The 12,759-nt window shown below is 53.9% G+C and overlaps 5 protein-coding genes across 7 annotated transcripts; 3 read left to right on the plus strand and 2 right to left on the minus strand.

The window, feature by feature from the left end:
* Positions 1 to 738: 738 nt before the first annotated feature.
* On the minus strand, positions 739 to 3,061 carry cnb-1 (calcineurin B-1). Of its 2 annotated transcripts, XM_011396302.1 has the most exons (6): positions 2,736 to 2,986; positions 2,353 to 2,675; positions 2,075 to 2,127; positions 1,856 to 1,929; positions 1,365 to 1,699; positions 927 to 1,234 (listed from the first exon to the last, which is right to left on the minus strand). In XM_011396302.1, the coding sequence occupies exons 2-6, from the start codon at positions 2,402 to 2,404 to the stop codon at positions 1,224 to 1,226; spliced, it is 525 nt and encodes a 174-aa protein (XP_011394604.1). In that variant the 5' UTR covers positions 2,405 to 2,675; positions 2,736 to 2,986; the 3' UTR covers positions 927 to 1,223. The 2 variants fall into 2 exon arrangements, with proteins under 2 accessions (XP_011394605.1, XP_011394604.1); XM_011396303.1 differs by having other exon boundaries at positions 739 to 1,234; positions 2,353 to 3,061.
* Positions 3,062 to 3,981: 920 nt separating this feature from the next.
* On the plus strand, positions 3,982 to 7,107 carry NCU03834 (histone acetyltransferase complex component Epl1). Its single transcript, XM_955500.2, has 3 exons — positions 3,982 to 4,430; positions 4,601 to 5,371; positions 5,432 to 7,107. The coding sequence occupies exons 1-3, from the start codon at positions 4,284 to 4,286 to the stop codon at positions 6,281 to 6,283; spliced, it is 1,770 nt and encodes a 589-aa protein (XP_960593.1). The 5' UTR covers positions 3,982 to 4,283; the 3' UTR covers positions 6,284 to 7,107.
* A 429-nt stretch (positions 7,108 to 7,536) lies between these two features.
* On the plus strand, positions 7,537 to 8,451 carry NCU03835 (hypothetical protein; the record flags this gene model as incomplete). The annotated part of the gene is made up of 4 exons (XM_955501.1): positions 7,537 to 7,588; positions 7,804 to 8,120; positions 8,213 to 8,304; positions 8,388 to 8,451. 4 exons carry the CDS (start codon positions 7,537 to 7,539, stop codon positions 8,449 to 8,451), a joined length of 525 nt encoding a protein of 174 aa, XP_960594.1.
* Positions 8,452 to 8,596: 145 nt separating this feature from the next.
* Positions 8,597 to 10,469, plus strand: NCU03836. 2 transcript variants are annotated; one of them, XM_011396305.1, is made up of 2 exons: positions 8,597 to 8,869; positions 8,953 to 10,469. In XM_011396305.1, exon 2 carries the CDS (start codon positions 9,124 to 9,126, stop codon positions 10,186 to 10,188), a length of 1,065 nt encoding a protein of 354 aa, XP_011394607.1. In that variant the 5' UTR covers positions 8,597 to 8,869; positions 8,953 to 9,123; the 3' UTR covers positions 10,189 to 10,469. The 2 variants fall into 2 exon arrangements, with proteins under 2 accessions (XP_011394607.1, XP_011394606.1); XM_011396304.1 differs by having other exon boundaries at positions 8,597 to 8,760.
* Positions 10,074 to 12,709, minus strand: NCU03837 (Snf1 kinase complex beta-subunit Gal83). Its single transcript, XM_955503.2, has 3 exons — positions 11,310 to 12,709; positions 10,659 to 11,232; positions 10,074 to 10,590 (listed from the first exon to the last, which is right to left on the minus strand). The coding sequence occupies exons 1-3, from the start codon at positions 12,131 to 12,133 to the stop codon at positions 10,543 to 10,545; spliced, it is 1,446 nt and encodes a 481-aa protein (XP_960596.1). The 5' UTR covers positions 12,134 to 12,709; the 3' UTR covers positions 10,074 to 10,542.
* Between the last annotated feature and the right edge of the window lie 50 nt (positions 12,710 to 12,759).

A 12,759-nucleotide genomic window follows, 5' to 3' on the forward strand; every position in this document is an offset into this window, starting at 1 on the left:
ACATCCATGTCTGTCTTGCCCGTCGTCCTGTTGAGTACTATGTATGCGCATCAGCGATGTGTGGCGGAGCGGTAGCAGAGAAACGCAATGACTGCGTGGGAGGAAGGAAGGAAGCATGATGTCCAACATGAATACCATTCAGTTAAGGAGAAAGCCTCCGAACCGAATCGATGCCGGGCTATAACATCGCCCCCCTCCCAATGGTAAGACTCTCGGAAGCCTATACATGAGATACTATGGTGAGATGGCAGGTGGTTTCAAGGGAGGAAAAAAAAAAAGTACACACACGACCACTTTTTTTTTTTCGGGAAGCCCGATAGTAGTCTTTTCTTGGAACCACTTTGATGGGTAAGGAAAACCCATGGGCCAGGTAGCTGACGATCGCTAACCACACAGTGCTCTGTACAGAAACAGTATGTTTTGCTTGTGATGATTCGTGCCCGATACATCGACAAGGGGGTTCTATTTGGCTCGCAATCACAGTAGACGTCCCACCGCATCGCACCGTCGACTTCAACGGCACGGCATATTCCGTATATGCTGAATACCTGCTAAACGGAGACATCTCCGTCCTTTCTCCCTTGCGCGATATATACTGCGTAATACCGGGCAAAATTTCCCCCCATGTTCATTTTCCATCAGGTAAGTCTTGGGTTTTGCCACTCCAACCCTAGCTGACCAATCGAAGTGCGTAGACAGGTGTTAGGCCAGGGGGCCAAGTAACGGTCCAGGATTCGGCGTACCAAGGCTTTGGTAATGGTAGCAGAGAAAAGTAGGATTTGAGATTCTGATTCGCATGATCGTTAAATGTGGTGACCGCCAGGAACGATTTTGATCGCACTGTTTCTCCGCACGTAAGCATAGTTCACTGATATATTGTTCACACTTACAGACACGACCGAAAAGTTCGGATGGGAGATATAATACTCGCTTGGGTCAAGTTGCGCCTTTTATTAGATCTTCCTGTGTTATGTCCGTTTTCTTCATGTCTTCGTCAAGCACCCAGCGCCTCAATTGAGATAAAAGGGCGCCGAGGCTTGTATATCTCCTTTTCCTTCACATCGTTCCTTGTCCCAACTCATCCCACCCGGAAGAAGGTGGGCTATACACCTGCCAGTTGCAAAAGGAACCGAGCACAGAAAGCCTCAACGGTCTGCTGAAGGTGACAAAGCAGCTTCCCGCTTTCAAGGGTATCAGAAGCCAAACGTGGTGTGAGAAGTACACTAGAATTGATCTGTTAAAGCGTCGACTGTCAGCTTTTTGGTCGTCCAAATATCAATAGCCAAGGGGCCCAATAGAGGCAAGTGCCTTACGAAGACAAGTGTTCAGCCGGCGGGAGGAAGAAAAAAAAGGAGCGAACTCACCCAAAGTCATGCTCATGCTGACATCCGTGTTCTCCACCATCTTGGTGAACTCCTCAAAGCTGATCTTGCCGTCCTTGTCCAAATCCGCCTCCATGATCGTCTTGTCGACAATCTGTTGCAGCTGTTGGTCCTTAAGGTTGCTGCCTACCATCATCTTCAGTACGATAAACAACTCGCCGTTGCTGATGTACCCGTCACGGTCAATGTCGTACACCTTGAAAGCGAACCGCAGCTTCTGCTCCTTGTTGCCTTTGCTCGAGAAGGCGCTTAAGCCGGATACGAACTCTTGAAAGTCGACGTCGCCACCACCGTCTTCGTCGAAGATGGCAATCATTCTGCATAACACCCAAGTCGGAAACCGTTAGTCGCCAGTCTTCACTCTAAATGATGTCGCATATTGTGCCCAGACAGCATTTCCACGCGGAGAAAGCCAGAAGCATGCGATATACTGATATGAGCAAGGGTAGGTATAGGGGTAGAATGTAACGAACCTTGTAGCCAGAGGATTTGTCGATATTTGCGGTAGGCTCAAGAACTCTTCGCGCTCGATGGTACCGGAATTATCCTGTTAAACCAGATCCCGCCCGGTTAGCCAGTTATTCCGACAACAAGCCCACCGTCTTGACCGCTCGACTTATGCTTTTGTTGGCTTGCGACAACAGTTAAGCTGGACAAGATCGCAGGACGGGAATGGATGTGCAAAAACATGCCTTGTCCAACTTCATAAACCTCTTACGCAAGCGGTCAACCTCTTCCCTGTCGACTGTTAAAAAGGGTGTGTTAGTAAAGTGATCTTGACAAGAACTTGCAAGAAAGGCGCATAGCGCTTGTTGATGTAAAGCAGCATGCAATGTGCATCTCCATATCTCTGTGACTTCGTCGTAGAAGAGAGTAACAATTTTGCACCGCTGTCGATGCGACAAAGTTCAGGACATAACGAAGAGTGTAGAGGGTTGTAGGCTTCAACATGTCGCCGAGCGAAACGTACAGTTGGATCCCTGGACAATGTTGTCCAGGACGGAGCTGGTGGTGTTGCCCATGGTTGCTGCTCGTGTTGTGTATTGCTGGACTCTTTCGACCGATGGATATCTGTATTACTGGGTATCAAAGTGCACGGTGGTGTACAAATCGCCGTGCTGAATCGTCGACAAGTTCTCGGTTTGTTCTGTTTCCTTTCCACCGCTGGTTGTCGTGCTCGTGATGATAGCAATGTGCCTGTGCCGAAAGATGCGACGTGATGCGACGCTGAAGCGATCGGATACGAATGGGTCGTGTCGGTAGTCGTCGTCACTTTGGCAAGAAGTTCGGGCGCTGGGTGGTGGGTTAACACTTGAGCAGCAAAGAAAAAAGTGCGAGGCAGGAGGTATTCACAGGTTGGAGGAATTAGGGGTCGACTCCGGGTCGATAAGGGTCTGGACAAGGCAGGAATAAGGCTGAGATGGGATGCCACCAGTGGTGGTTGACAAGTGGTCAAGGTCCAGGTAGCTCGGGCTGTCACTACTAGTCCATAGCTGCAGTGCGGCGCTCGATTGCCTCACCGAACAGCGGGGGCCTCCCATTCACGAGCACTCCTGGGCTGACACCAGCAGAGCAGCAGCCCGCCGCGGCTACTGTCGTCCCGCAGTCGGCAGGTCCCCTCTTCGGTTTGGCGGTCACAGACTGGAACGGAGGCAAAAGAGGGAGAGGCGGGCCGCGGCCTTTGGCTCGGCTGGGCAGGCGGACAGCGGGGGCAGGCACGAGGATCTATGCCGTGGATGGTGGGGTAAGAAGTGGGATGCACGGGCCACTTCTCCTCCTCATCTCGTATCAGCCCATTGATTGATTCATTTCAACACGCTGCCCCTTTCGACGGTCAGGGTTGATGTCTGTTGGAACTGTTCGCGTGCCTCCTCGTTGAAACCAAACCAACCATTGACCGTTTTAGGAATTCTTAAAGGAATGCATCGCATGTGTGCTGCTGCGCATATGATTTGCACCTCGGACTCCATCTTTATTTGGCTGCGGTGCACTGGTAACAGTCAAATGCCCAAATCTCCAGACAGTCACAAGTTGTCGTTGAATATTGAATGCGATATCAACGACATGGAGAGGAAGTGGTGCAGGATATCAGTCTTTTATTTGGATCCAACTTGGGTGTTGTCAGGTTGCGCACCGAATGCCCTCAGTTCAAGGAGTCTATGACGACCAGCAAATGCTTGCTTGCATCGTCATTCCACCAAGAGCCAAAGGGTTCTGATAGTAAGATTGAAAACAAGCAAAAACAGGTAACAAAAGAGTAGAATCAATGAGGCCGCGGTGTATCTCTGTAAGATTGCACGCCAATCCTTACCTTACATGACGATATTGCTCTTATCGGAGCGGGCTGGCACTGCCTTGGGCTCCAGTTGGCAGCTTGGCTTCTCAGGCGGGCAGTCGAGGTTGGAGTCGTCGGATCGGGTTCCTTGGAGGCGCGCCCGCGCTTCCAACTTTCAAACAGTGCAGTGGCCACTGGCAGTGGTGGTTGACTGGTTCGTTGCGAGTGGACGCGCAGACCATGGACGGCCCGGGCAGTGGGCACCACGCTTACGTTCCCTCCCTGAAAAGCCAGCAAAGCCAGCGCGACCAGCAAAACTTCGCCCAAAACCACCCCATTCAACCCCTCCCCCCGCCATTCAGGCTTCGCAAGAGCAGAAGCCCAGCCAATCGCCAAGACCGTGCATTGGCCGTCGAATCCGCCGCCAAAACAGCAAAATCTGCGCCGAAACCTCAACGACACTCCATCAAGGGACCAGATTTTGCCCATCAAAATATCACCCACGACGCGAGTTTTCCATCAAAAAACTCGACGGTTCGATTTCGCATGCAATCCCGCATGAGATAAAAAAAAATTTCGTCGGGGTTTCCCCAGGCCTTTCTGCCGCAATTGCCCACACCTTCACCATGGCGACCCGCAAGGTTCGGTACAAGAAACTGAGTGTCAAAACACAACTTGCGGTGCTCAGGGAGGATCAAATTGAAGCCTCTGAGTATGAATCACTCACTTCCGAAAACCAAATAGCCACCGGTGTCGAACAGGCCGAGGAAAATGTGAGTTCAACACCTATGTCCGATTGATCGCGACCGGGGTCACGTGCACGTGCACGTGCCACCCGTCTGCCGCGCCTCCATCACGCCTCCATCACCAACTCACCTTACCTACCTTCCATGCACACAGCCATGCATGTCACCGGTGCTGACCTTACCCCTTCTGTAACTAGGAATACCATCTTCAAGCTGTGCTCAAGGGGGCAGGAGTCGCCGCCGACCAGGAGATTCCTGTCCCCCCTCCACAGCAGAGTGAACTGGATTACGACCAGTTCTACCCTCAAAAGGTGGCCAAGACATCCACGTATATCCGTTTTTCCCAAACGGTAGAAGAATGCATCAGTTGCTTGTATGACATGACCGAGGACGATGAGACGTTCCTCAAGTCCTACAACATGAAACTGACCCCGTCTGCTCGTCTCTCCGAAGATGATTTCGAGAGGATCATGGACGTGTATGAGGACATGGCGGCGAACATAACGCCGTTCTCGGCCATAGACCAGACAGTGCCGTCGTATCAGGAGATGTTGCGAGGACTGGAGCCATTAGACAGCACAAAAGTCATGGTTCATGCCAAGCAGATATATGAGTACTGGAAGTCGCGCCGCGAAATCAGCAAAAACCGACCGCTCAACCCTACACTGAAATTCGAGACACATGCGGAAAGCGACGAGCTTGATCCCTACGTCTGCTTTCGCCGAAGAGAGATTCGTCAAACTCGCAAAACGAGGGCAAGAGATGTCCAGAGTGCGGACAAACTCAAGCGGCTGCGGAAGGAGCTGGAGGAAGGTCGTCAACTCATCCTGGCAGCCCACAACCGGGAATTGCTCAAGGCAGATATGCTCAAGGTAGAGCGAGCCATCTTCGATCAACGAGCCATCATCAAGGAGCAAAAACTCCGACTCGGCATCAGGACGGGCGACGAGGATCTAGTAAACCAAAAGGTTAGTCAAACGGCAAGACGTGCAAGACTTACATCAGCCAACGCTAACGCTTCACAACAGCCGCAAAAGAGGAAGGCTCCGGAGGCACCCTCAGCTCAAAGACCCCCTCCACCCCCCCAGATCCGTATGCCTGTGCGCCCCGATGGCCGTCCCGCAGAGTCAGATCTTGTCCAACTCTCAGATCGCCTTGCCGAGAAGAATGCGGAGCTCATCATCGAGATCGAGAAGAAGATTCAGAACCACATCGACTGGAACAAGAACTATGTCGACCTCACTGGCAAGCCGCTGTCTCCCGTTCAGGGCCCAAGACAAGATTTGGGCTTCAGACCTGCCAAGACGCAGTATCTCATGACGCCACCAGCGTCTGCATCCTCAGGATCCATGGATGAGCCCACCCCGATGGATCTTGATAAGCCCAAACCCAACCCACCACCACCAGTAAAATTCAGGGGCGTTGCCCAGGACGAACAATCATTGGCGCATCCACCCTCATATCGTCGTCGTATCGGCCGGTTGAACAGGTTGTGGATCGACCGTCGTGGTTTACCTAGTCCAGCCCGAGACCTCAGTGAAGAACAGTCCGATCGCTGGAAGTATGATCAGTCCTCTGATGACGAGGACGACGCGCCGGTGTATATGCTGGACCCCTTTGATACAAAGGCATTGAGGTACCGTGCTTCAATACCACTCCAGACGGTCACAAGACCTCCCCCACCGGTTATCAACCGGCAGTTCATCCCTCCGGGCGCCGTCCCACAACAACTTGCCCAATCTTCTTTTGCTCCGGGACAACCACAACCGCAATCACAACCTCAACCAAATCAATCACAATCTCTCCCTCTACCTCAACCACAACAACCAGTAGCACAGCCACAGCCGCAACCGCAGCCCCAGGCTCAACCGGTGTCATAAAATTGGCGTTTGTAGGAGTGTTGTGTTGTCATCTTTTTTAGATATCGTTTGGCTTTTTTCGCGGGCTGGTGGTCGAGCAGCCGAATAAACTTCGGAAGACCGCTGCTGTGTATACCCCTCAACTCTCGATTGATGCATTTAGCGATATGGGGCCAGGGCTAAAGAGAAGGATCTGGCCGGGGCGAGGCGTTTGGGTTGCGGCTTTTGCGTAGGTTTGGCGAAGTGGGGAACGGCTCATGTATATATGTAAACAAGTAGTCGTACCGATATCGTGTAGATGGCGGCGGATAGCTGAGACACGCGAGAAGCTGTGCAGCGACAACAGTAATGAGATACCAAAGCAGTAAAATACCACTTCTGGCTCCCATCAGTTGCTTCACGCGGTGTTGTATTGTGCAGTGTGACTGAACCACGAAAGTGGCTATGGCCATCAAGCGTGGAGGCTGGTCTCGATGTCTGTCAAGGCATCTTCGCTTCTGGAAAGCCTGGAGGGCGAACGAAGCCTTATAGACCGGGTGCGTCCGCGAGGTTGTTGCCCAGGGGAAAGCAGGAATGATCTCAGAGATGTTCCGAGCGTTTGGTCATCGGCAGCCCCGAGACAAGTGCTGCGAGCGTATGCATGTGCCACATTTGGGCTTAGGTAACACACGGTGCTGCCCTGGGCCGATGTGCGAATTGGTCGGAGGTGTGCGAGAATTTGCGAACCGGGTGGGCCAATAGGAAACCAGCAATCGAGCTGCGGTCCGACACAGGACGCTTCACAAGAAGACAGGAAGTTGGGAGGACGACAAAAGTGTCGAGAAAGAGAAAAAGGTGTTCCCTCGCGCCCCTGGTAGACCGGGTCGCTGCTTAGCGTAGAGACGGGGGTCGCCCCTTTGGCTTTCGGAGCGACCGTGCAGCGTGCTTGGTGATAAAAGAGTGGGGACGCCTCAAAGAAAGAGGTCTCGCTAGGTACGTAGGTGGAAAAAAAGCTGAGAAAGAGAAAACTCGAGCAGAGAGAAATTGACCGGTCGTTACGATATCGATGCTGGCTTGGACGTCGAGTCTTCCGTTGCCAGGCTTCGGAGTCGAGACCGCTGCTCCTTTTGGTGCAGGACCCTGGCTTCTGGCAGAACTGCTGATCGCCGGTTTTCCGGAACCGAAGATGCCTTGCAAAAAGGGACATTCCGATCTGGTAATCCGCGATTTTGACGTTGGTGAAAACTCGAGCAGGAGAGTTCGAGGGCGCTCTAGAGTGGGATCACCGAGCAGCAATGGTTGGCTGGCTGGCTGACTGGAGGCCAGCTTTGCTGACTTGGTGGCGAGGTTCGTGATTTTGAACCATGAAGCCAGCAGCCCACAACAGCATTTCCCAAAGACTTGGAAAGGCGGAAGAAGAAGCGATGTCCAAAGAAGGTGGAAGACAGAATGGAGGTGTCGAGTGAACAGCTTTCCATGGGTGGTGGGTGGTCCTGTGGTGCAGAGTTCTGGTCAGCCTAGGTTCACCCACAACGGTACCGGACATATCAAGCCCACATCAGACGGGTTGTGCGAGACAAAAAGATGGCCAAAGCAGCATTCTGAAGTCAGACGAACGAGGAAAACACACCTCAAGAGGGAATATGGGTATCTCCATCCCCATAGACTTGGGGCGGTGCTGAATTCACGGCCTCCAATCCGGCCCAGACGGCCCCGTGAGCTCGAAAGCTTGCAAGAACCGAACAAGAAGCAGCCCGGCCATGTTCTGCCGAAGAAATGGCAGGCAAAGGATGGTGAAGACAAGGAAGAAGTCGGCTGGGCTGTTGAAAGAGGCAGGTCTGGCCGTGCGGTTGGGAGGTTTGGGTTTGGCGGCAACGAGGTGAGGTGTTGGGTGATACAGGCTCGGAGGATGGAAGATGGTTGGACGGCTGCGGACTCTCGCTTGGCTGGGAGAATTGATTCTCGGTGCAGTGGGGTCCCGTGCAGAGAGCCCCAAGCCCAGGCTCGGCAGACCCCGAACTGCTCGGAGCCTTTTTGCACTTCCACAGAGCAAGTCAAATCACGTAAGCTCATCTGCACATATTTGTTGCAATGGAACTGTTGGATCAGCTCATGGCGAAAAAGCTAGAAATAATCAAACTTCTAGTGTCTTTTACACAACTCATGCATCCATGGTCACAGTTTGCGCCGTTGCGGCTATATGTGGATAGAAATCGTTGCTACTACTAGCGCACGAGCCACGCTACGTGCCTGCCTTACATAACATTGCATTGCGCATCCAAAGCAACATAAAGGTCCCACTCGACTGTGCACAAGCGGCTGCGGGGACCCACATTTCATTGAACCCCTCATCGACTCCATGGAAGGCTCTGACGAAATCCCATTGCTGATTCCCATGGCGAGGCCGTTCCCTTGTTTTGAGAAGAACAACGGGCGAGAATGGCTTTAAAGCATCGTTACAAGTAGTGAACATGTCGACCGGTTTTAGGAGACGGGATACCGGCCCGCTGGGGGAATAAGTATGTACATCCTCTTTCATCTCGATCTCGAGTTTCGTCACCTTGATCACTACGGCGCGCCTAGCCTAGGTATTCACAGACGCGACGAAATTTTCCCCACTCTAAAAAGGTGCCCCTCCATTATCACTTTCTCCATCTGACATCTGGCATTGGATGTGGCACTGACAACATCCATCCATCCATCCTATTCAGTACGCGACGCGACGCCTATCAACAACCAAAGGATATCAAGGTCCTCGATAAACATCCCCAACGAAATATCCTTGCGAGTTATCTGATACGAAGCAACCGGCTCCCGATTCACCAAGTAACCGAAACCCTCTCCCTCCCTCGCTCTATCCAACAAAGCCCCAACAGCCAACAATGCCCGACGCCAAAGGCCGCCGCATCGCTCTCGGATGCGAAGGCTCCGCCAACAAGCTCGGCATCGGCATCATTGCGCACGACCCCATCACCGGCGAAGCCCTTGTCCTGTCCAACGTGCGCGACACCTTCGTCTCTCCTCCCGGCACCGGTTTCCTTCCCAAGGACACAGCCCGACACCACCGTGCCTACTTTGTGCGTGTAGCCAAGAAGGCGCTCGCCTTGTCGGGGGTCTCCATCTCGGAAATCGACTGCATCTGCTACACCAAGGGGCCCGGGATGGGCGGGCCCCTAACGTCGGTGGCCGTGGGCGCCCGCACACTCGCGCTGCTGTGGGGTAAAGAATTGGTGGGCGTGAACCACTGTGTCGGGCATATCGAGATGGGGCGGGCGATAACGGGGGCGTCGAACCCGGTGGTGCTGTACGTGAGCGGGGGTAATACGCAGGTGATTGCGTACGCGGAGCAGCGGTACCGTATCTTTGGCGAGACGCTGGATATTGCAGTGGGTAATTGCCTGGACCGGTTCGCGCGCACGCTGGAGATCAGCAACGACCCGGCGCCCGGGTACAATATTGAGCAGCTGGCCAAGCAAGGTGGGCGAGTCTTGTTGGACTTGCCGTATGCGGTCAAGGGAATGGATTGCTCGTTCAGCGGAATCCTGGGGCGGGCAGATGACTTGGCGGCGCAGATGAAGGCGGGCGAGCCGGGCCCCGACGGCGAACCGTTTACACCCGCAGATCTGTGCTTCAGCTTGCAGGAAACGGTATTTGCCATGCTTGTCGAGATCACCGAGCGGGCTATGGCGCACGTCGGTAGCAACCAGGTTCTTATTGTTGGCGGTGTCGGTTGCAACGAGCGGCTACAGGAGATGATGGGCGCGATGGCAGCGGAGCGAGGCGGAAGTGTCTACGCCACCGACGAGCGGTTCTGCATCGACAACGGCATCATGATTGCTCATGCTGGTCTATTGGCCTACGAGACGGGCTTCCGGACGCCGCTTGATGAAAGCACATGTACACAACGCTTCAGAACCGACGAAGTCTTCGTCAAGTGGAGGGACTAATGACAAGGAAGGAAACGAAGACGAAGATGACCATTACGACGATACCCCCAAATCCCATAACCTTTACTCTATCCACGGCAGCCACTCTATATGCGCCTCTTGTTGTCCCTTAGTGCCCCCTTAATGGAGCAGGATGCCCATGGACAGTTTGCCGACAACAATTTGCGCCCGCTTCCATAAAGTGTCCTCGTCATCGCTACAGCGTCCTATAGACATTACTTGTAGACATATCTAGAATAGGTCATACTGGGCGGTTCATCATGCACCGCTATTCTACTCATGACTTGCGCTGTTCGTCTAGTAGTGGTAGCCACCAGCCAACTGTACCCAGCTCTGACTACTAGCATTCCAAACTCAGATGCCCTCTGTCGTTGTTGGCTTGTACATGATTGTCGTCACATACTGTACAGTCCGTTAGCATCAACGACTACGTGCAAAAAGATGCAGCTACGAAATACGGGGAGACGAACCTTGTTCTTGTATCTCGTCGTGGCCGACACAGCCAGAATATTATTCTTAATACTGCTAGTAGCTAGATGGTTAAGAACGGTATGGTTGGGCATGTTCAGAACGCTGTTGTCATCCTTGATCAAGGTGGCCGCGTTGAGGATGGGCTTGCCGAGGAAGCCAGGAAGCGCAGGCGGCGTTGGGAGTTTCTCGATGGCGTTGACAGCACTCAGGTAAGGTGGACTTTCCTCGGGTGCGTCGAAGTCGAGTAGATATTGCGGGATCTTGTTCTCGAACAGCTCCGCCGGAGGGACAGGTCGGTCCCTAGGTGCCTTGCTTTCCTCCGTCTCGGACGCGGAGGTTTTGGGCTCCGTAGGTTGCTGGGAATCCTTGGCGGCGCTTGCAGCAGCTGCCTGGGCAGCGGTGCGCCCCACATCATCAGGGCTGACCTCGATGTAGTTGACCAGGTTGTTGCCAAAGTCTACCGTGGTCGGCAAGTCTGGCGAGGTCTGCATTTGCCCGTCAACCAGAAAGCGAACGTGATGTGTGCCCGGCAGGATATTGATAATAGCAGCGAATACACCCGGTCGGCCCTCACTGTTGGCGAGTAGCGGTGTCAGCAAGGCCCCATCCGTATTGAGAGCGAAAGTGGCCGGGATGTAGAAAGTACTTACACCGGGTGTAATCGTGTCTTCCTGTTCCATTGGAAGATGGTGCCTGTCACGTAAACCTTCTCGCCGCCACGGAGCCATTCGAGCCTGGTGGGGACAGTCGGTCTAGTCTTGTCCACCCGTAGCTCCTCCGTGTCTTCTTCGTCCAGAGTTGAGCTGTTACTCAAGTTGGAAGAGCGTCTGGTGAGCGCGGTGAAAGTGTCGGCATCCTCGAGTGGGACCCCAATGTCGGTCGGGGCAATGATAGGCGATCCGGGTGTGTGGACCTCTTCCTCGATCGGCAGAGGTAGTCGCGGCGGCCTGGTCAGGTACGAGACATCTTGCAGACTGCTCAGCTGCATAGCCGCAGTCTCAAAGGCATCCGATCTCTCTGATAGCGGTGATCGCACCGGCGACCTAGGTGAGCACGACGAGGCGTGGCAGGGTGTGGGCACGGCTACAGGTTTCGCGGGCTCATGACTGTCTTCGGGTCTCAGCTGTCTTACTTCGACAGGTTTGGTGGGGGTGGCAGAGCTGGTAGGCACCGACGAGCCCGGCGAGCCGCTCTGAGAAGGTGGCATTCGCGAGTGCAGCGACTTGGGACGAGCGGTGGTTGAGGGCGGCTGGACGGCGGTGCCCTGGGCCTGGGTCAAGGAGGGCTCAGGAGGGGCAGCGACTCGCTGATTTGGGACCGGTATAGGGTGCTTGGTATCGCGCTTCACTGCTCTGGCAGAGTCATTTTGGATGGAAGCCAGCGACTGGTGCTGAGACTGCGATTGAGAGGAGGAGGAGGAGGATTGCGGATTCGGGGTCTTGGAGTCTCTGGAGGTGGAGGGGTTGTTCCCCATTTTCCCTAGCTCGATCGCTGGCGCTGATGACGGGATGGGGTCGCCGTGGTGGTCGGGTCGGTCGAACGGGGTCGTCACAGGTGGTTCGCTGCTACCGCGGTCTGCTGCTGTTACTGCTACACCTGTTCAACAATGCGTCCACCGGGTGCAATCAATTCATCTTCCACTCTCCGGGGTAATTGGCCGAGTTCGGATAGAAGGTGGTTTGACAGTCGAGGGGCTTTGCATGCTACGCCAGCGCTGGTCGTGGCTGTGGTTGTGTGGTTTTTGGGAATTCGAACGACGTTGTCAGGTGTCGTGTCGTAATAGAGTTGGAGCAGGCAATATCGCAGCAAACTGGAAGATGTGATGATTCGAGTCGTGTCGAATCGAGGATGCGCGAAACAAGTGGAAGAAGTGGAAGTCGAGAGAATGACGGGTAGGTAGAGAGCTCAGTTCAGTTATCAGAGTATCACTGCAGCAGTTGACTGTCCTCCCTTGGGCCAAAAAGCACAGCTGCCATCCACCTGGTTGCTCGATAAGAAGCGGGCGACCACTGGCAACTGAATGGAACTCGGATGCAACGCCCCGGACTCGGCGAACAGAGTTGAACTGTGGATGAGTGTGAGACGGCGCCCAGCCCAACT

Source organism: Neurospora crassa, linkage group V (assembly GCF_000182925.2).
Source record: "Neurospora crassa OR74A linkage group V, whole genome shotgun sequence".
NCBI lineage: Eukaryota > Fungi > Ascomycota > Sordariomycetes > Sordariales > Sordariaceae > Neurospora > Neurospora crassa.

What these genes read in the sequence shown, in the direction of transcription:
- cnb-1 (XM_011396303.1), bottom strand. Translation starts at nt 2,404, where the DNA reads ATGGGCAACACCACCAGCTCCGTCCTGGACAACATTGTCCAGGGATCC. An exon ending in CATTGTCCAGGGATCCAACT is followed by an intron (nt 2,128 to 2,352) that starts GTACGTTTCGCT and finishes CCTTTTTAACAG; the next exon opens with TCGACAGGGAAGAGGTTGAC. An exon ending in GGTTTATGAAGTTGGACAAG is followed by an intron (nt 1,930 to 2,074) that starts GCATGTTTTTGC and finishes CTGGTTTAACAG; the next exon opens with GATAATTCCGGTACCATCGA.
- NCU03834 (XM_955500.2), top strand. Translation starts at nt 4,284, where the DNA reads ATGGCGACCCGCAAGGTTCGGTACAAGAAACTGAGTGTCAAAACACAA. An exon ending in TCGAACAGGCCGAGGAAAAT is followed by an intron (nt 4,431 to 4,600) that starts GTGAGTTCAACA and finishes TTCTGTAACTAG; the next exon opens with GAATACCATCTTCAAGCTGT. An exon ending in AGGATCTAGTAAACCAAAAG is followed by an intron (nt 5,372 to 5,431) that starts GTTAGTCAAACG and finishes GCTTCACAACAG; the next exon opens with CCGCAAAAGAGGAAGGCTCC.
- NCU03836 (XM_011396305.1), top strand. Translation starts at nt 9,124, where the DNA reads ATGCCCGACGCCAAAGGCCGCCGCATCGCTCTCGGATGCGAAGGCTCC.
- NCU03837 (XM_955503.2), bottom strand. Translation starts at nt 12,133, where the DNA reads ATGGGGAACAACCCCTCCACCTCCAGAGACTCCAAGACCCCGAATCCG. An exon ending in AAGACACGATTACACCCGGT is followed by an intron (nt 11,233 to 11,309) that starts GTAAGTACTTTC and finishes ACTCGCCAACAG; the next exon opens with TGAGGGCCGACCGGGTGTAT. An exon ending in CGACGAGATACAAGAACAAG is followed by an intron (nt 10,591 to 10,658) that starts GTTCGTCTCCCC and finishes CGGACTGTACAG; the next exon opens with TATGTGACGACAATCATGTA.